The sequence below is a fragment of the Syngnathus scovelli genome, chromosome 10 (assembly GCF_024217435.2).
Source record: "Syngnathus scovelli strain Florida chromosome 10, RoL_Ssco_1.2, whole genome shotgun sequence".
Classification (NCBI taxonomy): Eukaryota; Metazoa; Chordata; class Actinopteri; order Syngnathiformes; family Syngnathidae; genus Syngnathus; species Syngnathus scovelli.
This window is the reverse complement of record NC_090856.1, coordinates 1142332-1161330: the sequence shown is the minus strand read 5'-3', so window position 1 is coordinate 1161330 and position 18999 is coordinate 1142332. Positions and strand designations below refer to the sequence as shown.

At 42.4% G+C, this 18999-nt stretch overlaps 2 protein-coding genes across 3 annotated transcripts; one reads left to right on the top strand and one right to left on the bottom strand.

The window, feature by feature from the left end:
- Nucleotides 1-3311: 3311 nt before the first annotated feature.
- ptgs2b (prostaglandin-endoperoxide synthase 2b) lies at nt 3312-6989 on the bottom strand. Its single transcript, XM_049720471.2, has 10 exons — nt 6842-6989; nt 6642-6758; nt 6419-6562; nt 6196-6339; nt 5763-5944; nt 5596-5679; nt 5273-5519; nt 4829-5115; nt 4594-4741; nt 3312-4156 (listed from the first exon to the last, which is right to left on the bottom strand). Exons 1-10 carry the CDS (start codon nt 6987-6989, stop codon nt 3744-3746), a joined length of 1914 nt encoding a protein of 637 aa, XP_049576428.1. The 3' UTR covers nt 3312-3743.
- Nucleotides 6990-7223: 234 nt separating this feature from the next.
- pla2g4ab (phospholipase A2, group IVAb (cytosolic, calcium-dependent)) lies at nt 7224-18754 on the top strand. 2 transcript variants are annotated; one of them, XM_049720354.2, is made up of 20 exons: nt 7224-7366; nt 7486-7635; nt 9209-9309; nt 9472-9553; nt 9793-9941; nt 10032-10145; nt 10262-10299; nt 10443-10587; nt 11063-11199; nt 11332-11554; nt 11633-11747; nt 12644-12781; nt 12865-12954; nt 14784-14849; nt 15079-15209; nt 15295-15406; nt 15671-15855; nt 16025-16214; nt 17301-17458; nt 18341-18754. In XM_049720354.2, the coding sequence occupies exons 3-20, from the start codon at nt 9292-9294 to the stop codon at nt 18497-18499; spliced, it is 2250 nt and encodes a 749-aa protein (XP_049576311.1). In that variant the 5' UTR covers nt 7224-7366; nt 7486-7635; nt 9209-9291; the 3' UTR covers nt 18500-18754. The 2 variants fall into 2 exon arrangements, with proteins under 2 accessions (XP_049576311.1, XP_049576331.1); XM_049720374.2 differs by lacking the exons at nt 7224-7366; nt 18341-18754 and adding an exon at nt 18254-18331 and having other exon boundaries at nt 7393-7635.
- Nucleotides 18755-18999: the final 245 nt, after the last annotated feature.

Sequence of the window (18999 nt, the reverse complement as noted above, 5' to 3'; positions counted from 1 at the left end):
CCCTTGACAAAGTTTTCATCCATTTGCAATATGTACGAAGCAATGTGTCATAATACGATTATTTTGAGTGACTAAAATTTGTTCCTGCGTTACTCGACTAGTTTTCTTCTGTCTCAAGTTCTCACGTGAAACCAAGTCGCCATTATTTTCTCATACGTTCGTCCGTCAATCCTCAATGAGATACATTTTTCAAAAAAGGAACTGCAGCATCCATTTTCTAAAACGATATAATCAATAAAAAGTTAACCATGGTCATTTTAGGTCTTTATTTTTATTCCCATTTATGTTATGCACAGTCATTTTTCAAGTGCTCTATAAATAATATTGTGCTGAGTCATCTTAGCATAAGTTACAAAAGAAATTGTGTTCCATGATTCAGGTATAACTATTTCTACACAGCCAATTGCCTATTGTATCTTTGATGAGTAAATAGCAGTAAATATTTTCCCAAGCCTTGTGGACAAATGGAATGAAGACAAACAATAGTAGGAGAGGTAAGCAAGCAGATATGAAAGCGATTCAAGGTGTGTCAAGGTGAGAGTCACCGGACGTTACCAACTTTGGGAAAACAAGGGAGACACCAAGTCAAATAGTTGACATTCCCAAGTCATTTGTGATAGATACCCTGTCATAGTTTCAACAAAGTAGAACACAGTCAACTATTTTTATGAATCGGGTCAAACATGAAGTATATTTGCGTAGCACTGAGGCACCTGGAGGATCTCCAATCGTAGTATTTCCATAAAAGCAAATGAAAGCATTATGATGATGAGTCAGCGTTCTGTACATTAAGGTGATCTCATACTTACTGTATGTCTGACTTTTAGAGACTAATTATCTGGCTTAACCTGTTTAAATATGGCAGATTACAATGACTTTCCTGTCACGTCTTGTTTTCTTGAGTGTCTTCTGCATGTTTTGCTCATTAGGTTTTGTTTCTCGTCAGCCCGGTCATTTCTTAACCAATCTTAACACTCGTTCCTTGTTCAGGTGTTTCGTTTTTGTTTCATCATTTCCGTCCTTCATTGTTTTTTCTTCCTGCCAATTTGTATCTCTCCATGTCATGAGAATGTGACAACTGGTAGCAGTTTTCAACGAATTAGACCAATTGTTTTGTTTAAAAAAAAAAAAAAAAAATCTTCCTCCAGTTGGATGCCTCAGTACTTTTTTCTTTGTAAAGTAAGAATAAATTGAAGAATCTGAATATGGACTTTTCTTACACCTGAGACACACCAATGAATAATTTGAATGTGTCACCACCACACTCACATTTACCCTGGAAACCTGCAAGAAGTGACTCAAGTGAAACTGCTGTGATTTATCAAACAATGACATCATAGGCATCTTTCCTCAGTTAGGGTGAATGATGCCAAAAACCTCAATTAGAAACTTGAAAAACATACACCCACACACACAGGCACTCTTGGGAAAATAGTCACAGGTTGTCAAACGACAGTTTCTAATGACTTTTTCATTGAGTGATTGTTATCAGGAATACAAATGAAAATGTGAATACTGTGTAACTCAAAGGTTTCCAGGAAAAGGATCATTTAATCAAACCGCATAAAAAAAGTCACCTACCCTCCAAAACCTAAAAAAAAATGGACTTCTTGGAGCAGGGTGACCAAGTGCAGCTTGGACCAGCTTGGTTTATTGAAGAAAACAAACTGACATGACTTATGTAACAAAAAGAGGACTGACCGACTGGGCCGTGAAACAAAGACATTAATGATCCGATGGGGACTGAGGGGCACACAGGACTTAAATACACAACAGGTAACAAGAGGCAGGTGAGAATGATCATGGGCACACAGGAGGGGAGGGGAGGGGCGAGCACACAGACGGAAACCATGACAACAGACACATAGTAAAACGGCTGGGGTCGAGACGCGACACTTCTCTATATCTCAACAGTATATTATTATATACATCTATAATATTCCCCAAAAAGCTCAAAAGGTAGAACAAGAGTGAACTCTGAACCCTTTCTGTGACGATTTAAACCTGACATATAAACGACGCCAACGTTTTATTGAGTCATTCCAGTGTGTATGTAATAGAGTAAAATGAGTTCCAGGATGTGGTGAGATGTTGGTAAACTGGTCATCCATCTCGAATCCCCTCAGTCCAATCCAAGTGACCAGTTACTCGCCATGCTGTCATGTTTTGTGAATTTCCCTACTGTGGGCTCATAATCATCCATGACTTTCATTTGACCTTTGCTATTTTCCAGAATCCAGATTGTATCGCTAACCTTAGAATGACTTTCTGGATGATTTGACATGGCTTGAGCAACAAATTAGAGACAATTGAGGTGTCACGCGATGTGGATGGGTCACTGCCAGAGCTTGGAGTGTTCACGGCAGCTGCCATGAGCTCAAATCCCATTCAAGACCACACCTGCAAGGCTTCACGTACTCTAACACCTTTTTGCGGCTCCTTCCCGCCATGCCTAATCTGGTTTCAGAGTTACAGAGAAGCAAAATACTCGAGTTTCCTGAGAACCTTCAATTTACAACCGGCATATCCTGATCCTGTACCAGTATGCTACGTAACGCCGTGTAATGAAATAATAACACTCTTGGGCAAAGTGACAATCTGGAAAGCCAACAATGTGCACACACACAATTAGGTCATTTTCATGCCGTGATGGAGCAAGTATTTGTGAAAGGGAATCCTACGGAGGACAAAGACCTGCAGGCGGAGGAGGCCAGCGAGGCAGTTGAAAAGACAACCGATGCACATGACTTGATTATTGTCTTTTGTTTTTTTTTGCCAAAGTAACAACCCGGAGCGAACGGGAAAAAGTCAAAGTGTTGTCCGCCCGTATTGATGGGAAAATGCGGCTGTCATTGTTCGTGTCGAAAGGAGGAGGCTGGGCCGTGGCCTGACTCACGACTCTGTGCCGACAGTCACGTCAACATACTTTGTTTAATTTGGAGTGAGACCCAAGAAAAATAATTGTCTTATATTGCCAGCCTCTGTCGCTGACATACCGTTTCCTCTTTGCTGACGTTTCCTTTCACATCATGTCCAGTAAAAAGGATGGAGCATCTTTCCCGGTCAAACGTTTGTCCAAACATGGACTTTTTTGAAAATGTTCCCGAAAGCCTGAATAAAAGGCGGTTTCTTGAAACGTAGCAAGTGCTCGTAAATATTCCAATGAAATTTGTGTTAAATGCAAATGCATCTTATGTTCAATTAAATACACCACACTCAAAGCAAAAAATTGGATTGACCCACTAACTTGGGTCAATTCGACCCAACTTTGGGTTGTTATGAAATGTAACTCAAAAATATTCAGCCATGAGTACATCAGAAATATCATTTAATGATGAGAAATACTTTACATCACATGTGAGCCACATTAAAGTGCCACTATTTCATTGTCTACAGTAGCCTCATGGTCCAGATCATAACATATATTATGGAACAGTAAAACAGAAGAAAAGTCATACAAAGCAGCTCTTGGTCTTAAAACACAGTCAAAAAAAGAAAACAAAAAAAACTATGATGGAATTGTAAACTAGCTTTCAAGTATCAGGTTGCAGTTCTTGAGGTCTTTCATTTTACAATAAATTATACACGCTCCTTTAGTAAATAAAAAGTATAGACATTTCCATACAGTCTGCTAACATAAAATATTCTTTTACTATAAATAGTATAAATATTGTTTTTTTTTTTAAATAAATAAATAAATAAATAAATAATTAGTTCAACCAAATACAAAAAGATCAAAATATTTAGAGCTCACTAGTCCTTTCTTTCAAAACGACTGTGGGGTTCATGTCACCACTTTGTGATGGGGATGCGCTGGAGTTGATGACGATGGAGCCTGTATCTTCAATGTCGGGCACGTGAAATGAGGCCACTGGGCAGGGACCCCGCACATTATTACACACGAGCCTCTGCAGAGATGCCGTGTTGACAATATCAAATCCGACACTGCCTCCAAAGGTGCTGGGCTTCCAGTATTCTGGGGAGCAGATGGGGTTCCCCATCAAGCCCTTGAGTGAGAAAGGAGCCCCCATCTCCACCATGGTCTCCCCAAAGATGGCATTGGCTCTGGGTTTTTCCACAAGCAGACCCGGGTAGAGCTCCACGGCGTCGACATCTCCGTACATCTCTTCGAGCACTGCTGCCATTTCTGTTTCCCCTGTAGGAGGCGCAAGGAGGAAATATTTGTCTTTAGTAGTTGTCAATCTGGTTCATGGAAGATTGTCTGTTTCATTTTTAGACTGGATACAAGTATTTATAGAAAGGAGCGGTCAATTTAGCATTCAGCGTTCCTCCTCCGTTCGTCAAATAGCCACGTTAGGTTAATTGAGGAAAATAATCTTTCTGTTTTACTCATGCGTAGTTTTCGTTCCGCTCTAGCAAGTACCCACTTCCTTTTGTTTACATCTTGTTGTTAAATCTGTTTATCTCAATTTGAGATGAACATGGAACTGATAAGAATACTCAGCATACGTAAGACGATGTCGCTAAGCGTGTGGTATTTTCAATGCGGCAATAAGGGCACCTTGCTTAAGCTTCCTGTTGCTTTAGCAGTCACAGACAACAGTACTAAAAAAAAAAAAAACCCAACCTCACCTGTCAAGTCCTCAAAAGACTTGTAGGGAGCCATAGAGAATCTTTTCCTGTAGGCGTTCAAAGACTGGTAACGCATTTGTCTGCTGCCCTCAATGGATTTAATGGACACGTACATAATCGGTGCTGGGACGTTACGACCGCCGGCAACCTACAAAAATAGTAACAGAAAAGCTGTTATGCATAAAGTATCATCACTGTCGATAATGATGTCATCGTTGGGAATAAAAAAACCTACCCGTCCAGCTATCTGCTTGGTGAAGGACTCCACCAGGTTGGCAATGCCGTGCTCAGTCACTACCGAGGTGTTGAAGACAAACTGTTTGTAGTTGTAGTTTTTCTCCTCGATGTGGAAGGAGTCGGGCATCAGCGGGTGCCAGTGGTACAAGGTGTTGAACTCGGACGCGATTCGGTTCTGGTATTGGAAACGCTGGCTGAACAGCAGCTCGGGATCAAATTTCAGCTTGAAGTTATAGCCGCTCAGGTGCTGCACGTAGTCCTCGATCACAATCTTGATGGTTTCTCCTGTTGGCCGGACGATCGATTCAGGGAAATTAGACAACGATGAACATTTTCTCAATCCGGTTTCCTAATGTCAAGGCTAAAATAAAAACCTCAGTATATGCAACAGAGGTGGGTGATTGGTAAAACCGATTACATAAGTTCAGTCGAATGAGCTTACCTATCAGGATGAGCCGCGAGGTCTGAAAGAGTCTTTCGTCATCCCAATAAGGGTGGACTTGCTTCAAAACGTCACATACGCGGTTGTGTTCCCGCAGCCAAATGGTGGCGTACATCATCAGACCGGGGACCAGGCCGAAAGCTTCGTGACCCACGGCAAAGCGGTGAGAGTCGGGGACATGAGGAGGGTAGTGCATATCAACGCCCACGTCCTTTACTGTAGGAGGATACATCTCCCCATCCAAGATCTGTAGTTAGAGTAAATGAAACGTGAGACACTTGTGCGGTCAAGGGATTCTCGTGACACACCGGCTCCACATGTACCTGATGTTTCAGTTTGCCGTCCTTGAAGAGCCTCAGTTTGTGTTGCTTGTCCAGGGTGTCTCCATAAATGTGGCTGAGGTCCACCTGAAAAAAAAAAAACATATAAATATAATACCTGAAACCTGAAGATATTCATCCCACGAGATAACAGCAAGCTGTAGTCTTACCCCGTGACCTGTGGCCAGTGTGAAGGCAGGGCCTCTCTTCATGTCCGTTTTAAAGAACTGGTGTGTAAAGTGCTGCGCGAAGAATGCAAACATAAGGCTGCTGCCCTGTGGATCAGGTATGAAGTTTCTCCTCATCAGTAGCGTCTCGGCGAGGAGCTTCGCATCAGGGAGCTCCTTTTTACCTGGATGAAGCATGGACACCAGTCATTCAAAGATTTCACTCCAATGCTTTTTTGTTGAAAGAACCTCACTTGGCCAGTTTTTTTTTTTTTTTTAACCTGATCCCCCACAAGCCTACGAAGAGAGCCCAATTCCCATTTTACAAGATGACTTACTCTGATGTAATGGGACTCAGCTACCCACCCCTTGCCGAGTATTCAGGAATCTAAGAAAACTGGTTTTCGAGGCAGAGAAAAAAAAAAAAAAAACTCACCTACGACTCCCATAGGAGTTGGGCAATCATTTGGAACCGGAGGGAGGGCTCTTGTATAGTAGGAAAGGTTGGAATAAGCTTCCCAGTTTTTGTAATCGTAATCCGCGTTGTAGGTTGGAGGGCTGTCGATCATGTGGGAGCGAGCTAGAAGAAGAAGAAAAACAATGGCTGTTAGTTTGGATTTATCGCGATTGCGTCTCCTGGCTCTATTCAATAGACTTACATGTCAGAACATATTTCATGATGGCATTTCGGAGGAATGAGATGTTATTGATGATGTTCCAGAAGCCCTTGAAGTGGGTGAGAAGATAGTGGACTGTGTTGGGAGTAGGTTTCAGGAGCACCTTTAGCCAGGTGAGGAATTCAGCTGTAAAGATCCGAGACAAACGTTAGTCAGTCAGAAAAGAAACTATTTCCGAGTAGATTAGGTATCTTGATGTACTCACGTGTGGTGCAGTTTGGACCGTAATAGCCGGTACGTGTGCAGTCGCACTCATAAGCGTCAGATCCCAGGGCTGTGCAAACACCTCTGTTCTGGCATGGCTCTGAGCAGCAGAGGTTACCTGAGAAACACCAAGAGGGAAAGTCAACCATCAAACCAACAGAAGCACACTCATGCGTTAAATCAAGTCGATTTGTCACTTACCTCCTTCACATACAAGACAGCCAAGAGACAAGAACACAAGCGTTAAAGTGGATTTGTTCATACTCCAAAGACTTTGCAAGAACTTTTTTTTTTCTTCCTTGTCAGCAGCACTGCTCTCCACCTCCCCGCTGAGAGTTGAACGTCCCATCCTGCGCACTGGAGCACCTTTATAGCGCTCGTGGGTGACGTCATTCTCATGCTATTCTCGCTCGAACAGGCGCAGACATCCATTCATACCCACTCGTTTGATTTTCAATTGGTGTGAGTCATCTTAACGCATAGTATCGCCCCCTCACTATAATTGAATTATTCAGACAAATAACAATTGTTGTATTATGTTATATTGTGTTTTTCTTGTTTCTCAAAATGAATGGCAGATTTTTTTCTTTGCTTTTTTGGATGGCACAAGAGGTGCATTTGTGGACAATTATGAACTTTCACAGGACAAAAGTTGAGGTAGTGAATTGATTGCTTTTGGAAGTAGTGAGTCGCGCCCCCAAGTGGATGCAGCAGCCAAGACGCATTGTGCGTAATTGGAGCGCAGCTACGTACTAACTTTCTCTGTCTAGATTCACCTTTGTTGCCTCACGTCGACGACGCTAGCGTCTCTTTTTCATGATTAATGTTTTGTGTTTTTTGAAAAGTTTACGTATCGCTCCCGTCCAAGTCAACGCCGCTTCTCCGCGTCAAGCGCCGCCTCCCTCCATGACTATGGTGGAATGAGTGAGTGCTCGCTCGATTGGCATGACACTACTGTTTTTCAGGCTTTATGAACTCGTAACATCTTATTTCAGGTATGTTTACTTTCTTTTCTCTCATACATTTATGTTTTTTTTTGCCATTAAAGAGACTGGCGCACTGGTAAAAAGTATATTTTGTGGCTGTAACTGCCGTTTACGCAATTTTGGATAACAAGGAAACTAAAGTTTAGTAACTTCAGCCCCGAATATTAAACCTTTGTTGTTGTTGCCGTGATCTATTTTAGCCCGGGTCAGATGATAGAAGATTTTAAGTATGCACGTCGTTGTTCTTGTTATTTTGTCTAAGAAGCTCTTCAACGTCATATGAAGCCGCGTTTTATTATGAAAATAATCTTACAATTTATGACATGTCCAGCCGGGGGGAAAAAAAAAAAAACAATCAGACAGAACTTGTTAGAGTGGACTGCAGCAGGCGTGAATGGAGGAGCTATGGATCACGAACTTGTACCGATGGCTCGAGGGAATTGCCCAATGCCCAGAACTTGTATGAAAATGTCTATAATTCATTGCGTTTCACTTTAATTCGATTTTATTTGCATTGTGCCAAATAAAAAAAAAACAAGGTTGTTGTACTGCTTTATTTTTATTTATTTATTTATTTATTTATTTATTTTTATTTTAGAATAATGACTCATGTTTAGTACCCCAGTGTTTATTTCGTATCATAGGCTACTTTGGGGAAAGGAAGACATTTTCCCCAACCTATAGAAACCTTTGAGTGAAGCAATATTTGGTGTTGGACAGCCATCTGCCTCAACTCTTGTGTTACAGAGGAAAAAAAATGGAAAGGCATTGTGACGAATACACACTGTAAATGATGCTTACAACCAATGATGTAGCTGTCAATCAACCAAATGATCAATCAATCAATCGACTCATCTGTACTATGATAAGCCACTAGAAAACATACAGGATTTAAAAAGTATCAGTGTTTCCTCGCATCAACGAGCCATGAGGAACAAATGCAATGCAGATACTTTGTCACTTGAGGAAATCCTCGAAGTCGTTTGTGATGACATTTGGCTTGCACTCGCACTTGCTGTGTGGGCTCTCAGCTCAGAGGTGCTCCACGTGCTTCACATTTACAATGAGTTCACCACTATGATGGCAAGTGCATTTAGTGCATGCTGTTGAGTTTTCAAGATTTGAAGCGCAACTGCAAATATTTGAAGAGATCCGAGTATAAATGTGATGCAGGAGACCGACGCTTTTGAAAATTGCCGACTGTGCATTTTTGTTGCCTCTTTTGCGTGATTACTGTGGCTTTTATCGACACACACGCACACACGCACACACGCACACGGAGCCCTTTGTATGCTGCTGAACAAGGGCCAGAATGACCTGGCACTTGTCGAATTTGGATCAGTGAGGCAAACTACGTGACGGTTTGGATGACTACGGAATCTTCCTACGTGCTCCCAGTCTCATCACCCATGGCACTCTGGTGAATAGATAGGAACTGATGAGACAACACTGAATTTAATTCCCCAGACGCACATACAAATATGAACTATTCAAATAACATCTGATGTGTTGTTTGTAAACTGGATCCAAAAGTCTAAAGAGTTTGCATTAAAACATGAAACTGATTGGTTTCAATTTACAGGCTCGAACGGAGTAAACTGAGGACTGAGATGTTCTTCTCCTGAACTCCATCTTGATAAAGGCTTCCATCATTAACTTAAAACCATGGCATCTCATATAATTGTGGGTATTCATGTTTTATTGACGTTTTTTATTGATAGCATTTTGGGGAATTTGGTAGCTTTTATGGAATGCTTTTTTCATAACTCTTTTCCCCATCTTATTTGATTTTCTTCTTGCTAAGCTGGTGGCATTATATAATATGACATTAATCCTGCATTTCAGGTGGAGCAACAATTTTCCCACAAGTTCACGGTGACGGTTGATCGAGCCGAGAGTGTCACTAAGGGAAAACTCGGGGACTTGTGTGAGTCTGCTATCTGTTTTTATGAAGTAACACATTTTGGACCAAGCGTCATAAATACAAAAAAGAGACCACCCGGCATCATGATGTCTTTCAATTTCGGTGCAGGATCAGCACCTTCTCATCCCTACGTCATTTTTTTTTTCTTCTGTTCAGAAATGCGAGTGAATCGTTGTAATTTCACATCTCATTCATGCAATAACAATCTGCTTAACTATTTTCCCGTGTGTGTGTTTGCGCAGTGGACACACCAGATCCATATGTGGAGTTGTTCATCCCGACAACCCCAGGCAGCAGGAAGAAGACCAAGCACATAGACAACAACGTCAATCCAAAATGGAACGAGACGTTTCATTTCATACTAGACCCCAACCTGCAGAATGTCCTTGAGGTTGGAATTGTTTGATTTTTCTTTTTTTGGAAACATTTTTGCCATTAATGGTGATCTGAGATAATAATGTACTTCTACTTGTTTACTCAGGTCACATTAATGGATGCCAATTATGTGGTGGACGAGACTCTCGGGACTGCCTCCTTTGACATCTCCAACCTCAAAGTTGGCCACAAACAAAAGGAGACCTTGCTCATTGGCAAAGTGAGCCACAACACGTCAGACTGTCATGTTGGGTTTTGTACTTCTCAAATATGCGTGTTTAAACAACACTTGCAGTTGGTGGAATTGAATGACATGTCTTGTTATTGTTTTGATAGGCAACCAAGGTCTACTTAGAAATGTTCCTGGAGATATGGTAAGGTTTTTCCTTTCCTTTTTTTCTTAGGTTTAGGCCATGCCCATTTCATAATCAATAGAGCGGTTCAAAGTTTTTATTTTTATTTTTTTACCACAAAAGCATCTTTAGTTTGAGTAAAATGCACGTCTCTGTTCCTCCAGCACCAAATCGGATCTACGGTTCAGCCTGGCTTTGTGTGACAATGAGAAGCAGTTCCGACAGAGGCGGCGAGAAAGAGTCATGCTGGGCATCAAGAAGCTTCTCCACATGGAGAAGCCTCAATTCCTTCCCAGCTCACCGGAACAGGTGTTTAAAACTAGAATTTGTATCAATATGTCGAATTTTGGAAAGAGCAACAAAACATTAACAATATTGCTAATGTCTTAAACATTGTGTTCTTCTTCCTTGCGCAAAGTTGCTTGGCCCGTGTGTATTTTCTGTGATGCCCTTGAGGCCGCCTGTTATCTGCAAGTGTTCATCCTGTCCAGGAAGTTCTTGAGGAATGAGATAGCCCGCTGCTGTCTTCACTTGTAGCAATGTCACAACGTGACACCTTTTTTTTCAGAAGGTTTCTCGGAATAATGTTGGACTTTTCAAACATCTGTTCATGACATCAGCACATTACTGGCACGACAAGCAATGGCCAATCCATCATGAGGAAATAGTGGAATATTTCTCACGGGATTCAGATTAGCTTTAGGTTATGAAGGCAGAGAAAATAAGTTGTAAGTATGAGATTGTTTGACGCAAACTGATGACGCTCCTCTCGTGCGCGGGACAGGTACCCATCATCGCCGTCTCGGGTTCAGGAGGTGGCTTTCGCGCCATGGTCGGCTACTCGGGAGTGATGAAGGCCCTCTTTGAGTCTGGAGTTCTCGATTGTGCCACTTATATTGCCGGTCTTTCCGGATCCACCTGGTAGGTAGTCCCAAGATGGCCCAGATTTCAATAACAACTTGTTTTGGAGCATTCTGGTAACTCAAAGCGTCCCTATCTCTTTTGCAACTTTCATGTGTTGTATTAAAATAAATGCATCTGGACTCTCTCTAGGTACATGTCCAGCCTCTACTCGCACCCTGACTTTCCAAACATAGGCCCAAAAGAGATCAACACGGAACTAATGAAGAGAGTTAGCAGTAACCCATTGAAGCTTTTGCTGCCCCAACACATAACCAACTACATCCAAGCCTTGTGGAGCAAGAAGGCTTCTGGACAGCCAGTGACCTTCACCGATATCTTTGGTATGCTTATCGGGGAAACACTCATACCTGCGGTAAGAGTCAATGGATTTTTTTTCCCGGAGTATATTATGAACTTCCACTACATCGGTCCATGTTTTTCTTCTCCTTAGAGGATGGACATCAAGTTAAGTGACATTAAGGAGAAAATAAACCAGGCCCAAAGTCCTCTTCCTCTCTTCACCTGTCTGCACGTTAAGCCTGATGTTTCCGAGCTCAAGTTCGCAGGTAACTATTGTCTTCGGAGCATGGACCATTATCAAACTTAATATCCCCTTCAGACATTTTCTTTCTAAAACGTGACTAGCACGCATTACGTCTCGACTCTTCTGGTGTCAACGGATGGCTTAGCAATTTTCCATAGCAATAATCACGACAACAATTGTGTCAGTGTACATGTGTCTATTTTTAGTCACATGCCTGCAACGCAACGCTTGTTGTATATCGTGCAAGCCTGAACAAATATGTCATGATAACAAGCCTCACTTGACTTTCATGTAACCTGTATGGAATAACCCTCTTTGTTGGCCCCGAGGCCCCTATCAACTACAAGCCCAACATCAGACATCCCTGGAAACCAGTGTTCCCCACTATTAGAACATCCATTTGAATTGTAACGCAAGAGGCAAGCACCATTCTTTACCATTCATACCTGTAGATCATTCAAAACCTTCAATTATAATGACGTGTCTTTGGAATGTGAGAGGAAACCGGAGAACGGTACTTCTTTGGCTTCCTCCCACGTTCCACTAACATATCTAATGGGCTAAGTATGTGTGTGCTCCGTGATGGACTGGCAGTCAATCCAAGGGCGTCGACTTGGTTTCGTCCCAAATCATCCGAGAGGCATGATAACCAAAAGCACGGAAGCCTCGGCGGATCCATTAAAGCCAGTCAATCGGGTCCAATTTGTAACGTTTCAAATCGGCCACAAAGCAGACGCGCAGCCGCCAAACATTGAGACTATTTTGGGGGGGTTTGGGAAGAGTCATTGAGTGTGCTTTGGCATTTCAACAGACAGTAGCGTTGCACGGTAGCAGCGTTTGGGCTGAGTCAGCGCTAGCGGACAAACGCTGAGTTCTAAACTGCCCCTTTGCCAAGTTAACTCGGGAATTGACTTGCAGACTGGGTGGAGTTCAGCCCGTATGAAATTGGAATGGCAAAATACGGCACCTTCATGACACCCGACTTGTTCGGGAGCAAGTTCTTCATGGGGACAGTTGTCAAGAAATACAAAGAAAACCCTCTTCACTTTCTAATGGGTGAGAAAAGTGTGAGTGATCGAGAATATGCCATGGCCTTTATGACTGAAATTCCAAATAATTGTATGTTTGGATTGTGGCAGGTGTGTGGGGCAGCGCCTTTTCCATTCTTTTCAACAGAGTGCTTGGGGTCAAATACACACCAGGAGGCTCCACCATGGAGGAGGAGTTAGGTAAGCGTTTCCCCTCACTTACGACTTTCTCTACTCCTCTCCTGTTTCACTTGAATGCTTTGGCTAACTGCTAAGCAGCAATCCAGACTTTTCAGCTCAAGAAGTCTCAAAGCAGGAAAATGGTGGCGCTGATTTTTTAAAAATCTTTTACTTCTTTCCAAACAGCAACCAATTTTGTTTACTGCTAATCAGTAAAACAGTGATCCAACTGTGACAATTATTTTCATTAAAGTAAATAACATTAAAGGGGGACATGAAAAAAAAAAATAACTGCGGCTTTCTAGACCATCTATGAAGATCCAATAGATCCATAATCCGATCTTGCGTTCCGTTCTGGCTCAGTGATGGTGTGAATGGTTGTCTGTCTTGACTGGGATCTAATCCAGGGGTTCACCCAAAATCATCTGGGATGGCTTCCAGCTTCCTACGACCCTGTCGTTGTTTTTTCAGCCATTCGGAGCTCGGCTTTCTGGTATGTACGTTGGAGCGTTGAGCCCGTGAACAGATGGTCAGCAGCAGCAGAAGCAGCAGAAGCAGACATCACACTGCCGCCAGCCACCATGTTTGACTCTTGGCACAATGTTTCAAAGTCTTTGTTTGAAATGCTACGTTAGGTAGCAGGCCACACACCTTGCAAAATGTTCACATTTTATCTTAGCAGCCCATCGAATATTTCCTCCAAACGTTTTGGGTATCGTCGTATCGTTTCTCGGAAAGTGGTGTTTTATTTGCCTTTGAACTGGCTGATCTTTGCTTTGCGTCACGACCACAGACCTCAAATGAGGTTAGTTGCGGGCGCTTTTTTTCACCTCCCTAATTTGGGATGGCTGACCACTTCTGGGAAGGTTCACCGCTGTTGACAGTTTTTTTCCCCCATGTGGATAAATGCTCTGATCATGGTTTCCTCAAGTCCCAAAACCTTGGAAATAGCTTTCCAAAGGTTTTCAGACTTACATTTGTTCTTGGATTTCTGTGGATCGTGGCGTAATATGATTCTTTTTGATAAATTAAGAATAATAATAATGTCATTCACCCAAATCATCCGAATGAACGATTGACCGCATTGATGTTATATTTTCTTGTTTCTTCACGCAAGTATTTCCACACCTTTCCACACCTACGAATGTGTTTGTGTGTAGCGATGGTCTTTGTTGTTCCCACAACAGTTGCGAGGTATCAACTTCCAGGGGAATTTCTGATGTTTGTTTAGGTCCGATGCATTTGTTTAGGATGACCTTTGCATGTAGAGGCACAAAGCATTGATAGTGCCAAACGTGTGGAAACTTCTCCGCCCTGTTCAAGAATGGCTTGTATTACATTTGTGCTTTCGTCTATTTTGGGTGTGAGAAAGAATTGTCAAAGAAATGCCAAATCCTTTGGGCACAGTGTTGATGTGTGGAACAATAAGGACCTAATTTAGTCAAGATTTGCGTGCGCAAACTTGATGCCACTCCAAAGAAATACGAGGCTGATCTAATCCAGGGTTGTGAACATTTTTCAAATGCCAGAAACCTAAACGATTGCGACATCTCTTTTTCGCGATACAATTTGACAGCTTGTAAAGGATCTAAGCACCGTCTCGGCGCCAGGACTCCCTCCCACCTTATTGCCGATGACTAAACTCTATAGTTGCTCGTATTTCAACGCTCTTTGACAATTGGAGCTGGCCTCTCCCATAGTAGTTATTCAAGTTTGTTGCTCAGAATGCATCCAATTTCATCCAACTAAAATGATCATTTCTTTTCAGTTTGAACAATGTCTCCAATTGCCTTCATTCAAACGACGCCTGTGGTGCTTTTCCAAATGTTTGGCGTCGTCTTCTTTTACAGAGCAGATCAAACCGCAGCACATCGTCGGAGATGACAGCATGGACAACGAGGATGAAGTCCGCAGAGGTGAGCTACAATTTGCCATGCTATTTGGACAGAGTCTGTTGACTTATTAAGATATAGTCCGAGGAAAGTGGAAATCCTGACCGTGTGTTTTTCATATCTGTGGCAAACTTTCCATTTGCATGGATTATTACACACACGCAAAGGCCAATGTCCACACAACATTGTGTTCTGTTCTGTCTCCTCTGGATGTGCTATCTAACTTGACTTTGAAAAACATGCTGGCGGTCAGGTGGCACAGAGAACCAGGAGGCCGATGACGAGTACCATCGCACCGCTCAGGCCAGCTGGGTTCAACGGATGTTCACGTCGCTCTTCAGTGACTCCGCTTTGTTCAACACCAGAGAGGGCCGCGCGGGCAAGGTGACCCAAATCACAATATCATCATCGTTCCTTCCGCCCATATGCCAATAGAAATTTCACCTTGTCACTTTTTTGTTTTCAACAGGTGCATAACTTCATGTTGGGCCTGAACCTGAACACCAGCATGCCTTTCTCTCCTCTCAATGGGTTCAACCGCTCTGCAGCTACACCCGAGGAAGAGGTGGATGCTGTCACAGGTTATACAAACAAGCAATGTTTATTTTGCTTTCTTCTCTTTTACCACGCAAATGCGCACGTTCGACATTCAGGCCACATTGGAAATAACCACTCGCTATCTTATTCATTTGATTTAAGGGAAAAAAAAAAAAAGTCGAAAAATTCTTTTTTTAAATTCATAATAAGAGGCTGCTTGTTTTTCAAGTTTGTCCATGCCAACAAATGTGACACTCCTATATTAGGCATTTATTCCAGTCTCGTTTGCCTTAATTGTACCTTTTCAGACCCGGATGAGTTTGACCGTATCTATGAGCCTCTGGATGTGAAAAGTAAGAAGATCCACGTGGTGGATAGCGGCCTGACGTACAACCTTCCCTACCCGCTCATCCTGCGGCCCCAACGTGGCGTCGACCTCATCATCTCCTTTGATTTCTCTGCACGACCGAGTGACTCCAGCCCCCCGTTTAAGGTCTGACTCCACCATGTGTCATGACACATTCAATTCATGTTTGTCATGAAACAAATACAGCTAGCTAGATACGCCTTTGGCAGTAAATGCGTCACGCTAGCGGTTGCAGAATTTGTTTGATTTTAAAAAAGCATTATTTATGATTGAATGTATTCAATGTGCACACCAGGAGATCCTGTTGGCTGAAAAGTGGGCTCGAATGAACAAGCTTCCATTCCCGAAAATCGATCCCAAAGTGTTCGACCGCGAGGGCCTCAAGGAATGCTACGTGTTCAAACCCAAGAAAGGCGAAAAGAACTGTCCGACTGTCATCCACTTTGTCCTGGTGAACATCAACTTCAGGCAGTTCAAAGCGCCTGGTAAGAGCCAGCGAGCCAGCGAGCCAGCGAGCCAGCGAGCGTACATATGGCGAGCAAGCGAGCTTTCCACAGGGAAAACATTCTAACTGCACCCTTTATGCTATTTTACCGTAAGGGCACATGAGGCATGGCTTCCTTGAAGTTACGCGATACTTGTAGACCACCACTAATTATTGCTCGCCACTTGTGCCCCATTGCTCACCGTTGAAACGTGTACGCTCAGGGTCATTGCGGTCGGTTATCGATGGAAACGACGTGTTTTTAAAGCCACATACATTTTTGCCGTCTGCATAGACAGCAGCTGTTTGCAAGAATGATGAGGAGCCAGGTAGGGTAGGGAATCTGTCAGAGCAGTGGGAGAGTTACTCTATGTGTAAACAGGTCATGTATCCTCCTATCTATTCTCACCAAGACATCCTAACACCTCATTTCCGTCTCCAGTGGCGCTTTACGTTCAGTCAGCCATGGGCCCACATACTTCCGCTGTCTGTTTATGGAAGTTATGTAAGTTTTTTTTCTTTTCTTTTTTTTTTTAAACCAACGGCATATTCCATAAAAGGACTTCCAGTCGCTATCCAGACTGAATACTCAATGGGTTTCCTACGGGTTGCTTCACTTTTCCGAATTGCAATTTTTTTTCCCCTCCATATGGCGTTTTGTCTGAGAATTTGTCCTCCAAAACTAGCTAATGCGTCCTGTGTGAATTTATTTGACACATGAATGCATGCTAGGCATCCATCCCATAATAGCAGCATACACTAGGTCGTTGTCAGAGTAGAGGTTTACATAGCTGACTTTTGGGAAGCTGCTTTAGGATCAATTCCCAGTAGACCAGGCTCAACTACATAGATCAATAACAAATATCCATCTTTTTATGCAAGCGACTTATACTGACAAACAAAACAACAAAAAGAATAAGAAAATATACAATTGACATTTTGTTTGGTGGTGTGCCGTGAGATTTTTCAAGGCTTCATTTGTTTCTTTTCTTATTTGCTTCAGTACGACTCAATTTAACAACAACGACAACAAAAAAAGACTTCTGTCGAAATCTGCTGAGCTCATCACTCCTGATTTGATCATCAGGTGTTCCAAGAGAGACTGAGAAGGAGAAAGAGTTTGCAGACTTCGACATCTTTGATGATCCCGAGTCACCATTCTCCACTTTCAATTTTCAATACTCCAACGAGGCTTACACTCGCCTTCACGATCTGATGGAGTTCAACACCCTCAACAACTTGGAGGTCAGTTTGACATTCAATCCAAATATAAATCTTCTTTTCCTCCTTCTTCTTATTGTTGTCCTCATTATCATGATTATATATTTCTTTCTCCAAAATGGTTGTGTACTCCCAGGTTCTTATTGTAGCCCTCTTTCTGTGTGGCCTTTGAATATTTGTACCCATAATCATCACATTGGTCATATTATGGTGCAACTTTAAAACTTTCTACTGTCACTACATGTTTTATCAAGCGTAGTAGTTGTATCACTATGAGAGAGCAGCCTGAGTTTCACTGAGTTTCACTGAGTCACTTCCGGCCTAAGTTGGGAGTCAAATGTGACGCAATGGTTCTCTCGTGTGGATCACTCCCAAATCCCTCTGCACCTCCACATTTAAAGCAACATTCGTTGCTTTCGATTCCCATGCTCCGCCCACAATTGTGACGTTGAAAAGTACGCATTTTGATAACCTCTTGCTTTGGGAAATGAGAAGCTTAGCAAGTGAAGATAGATGGCTATTTGGCTGCTGACCAGACAGATGTGCCATAAAGATAACCAATTCCTGCAAATGACCTTCCCTTCTAGCTTGTCTGAAGACATTGCAAACATTTCAAATAGATTTGAATTGACATAACAAATAGTGAATTCTACTAGAGTGCCTCAGCTCAATTTAACTTTATTCCTAGAGTACCTTGAAGAACAAAAACCGCTGTTATAAAATAGGCTACTGTTCACACGTAAATAAACAAAAACAAACATAAATACAATCAAATAAAGTTTGCCAGCCCTACTTAGGTATATCTCAATTGTGAATCAGGTCAGAGAAAGCTTCCATACATTCCAAGACAGACACATCAAGAAGGTACTACTGTTGAAATGAATCCCCTCCACTTGCTTCCTGTAGGTGATTAAAGAAGCCATCAAAGATCGCATCGTGTCTCGGAAGGAGAATCCTTCAAACCTCACGTTGCCCTTCTCCCTCAGTGAAATCCCCAGAAAGAGGCTTCTCAAAAGGAAACTCCATGCCACATCCTGGGATGGGGACAATGACCAACAAGATTGACTTGCATTTTCTTTTTGGAAAATCATCTTGACTTTGTCATGACATTGATGCTGAAAGGGATTTCGGAAACAACTGTGATGTTTACTGGTTGGAATCACACTGACATTTTTCACCTGGCTTCATTTGCACGTCGTGGGAAAACAGCTCATGTTTGCTTTCCCCCTCGCCGAAACTGGACGTCACCATTTTTACACTGTATGAGCAGCAAGATCTTGTTTCTGTCTCTGTACTTTTGAAAAAAACAACCAAGTCGCATATCAATGTGTTTTTATTTCAGTTTTATTTCTGCGTCCTGCACCTTCGATCTGGCATCGATTCATGCTCACTTGAGCCGACAGCGTATGATCTCAAATTAGACTTCTGAACGCACTTTGCGTGTACTCGACCTGTTTGTTCATCTTCATCACGCCATAACAATATAAAACACTTGCAACGGAACGACTCGTCCAAACATGTCCTCAAGACTGAAATCATCCGAGTGAAGCTCGTAACCATTTGTT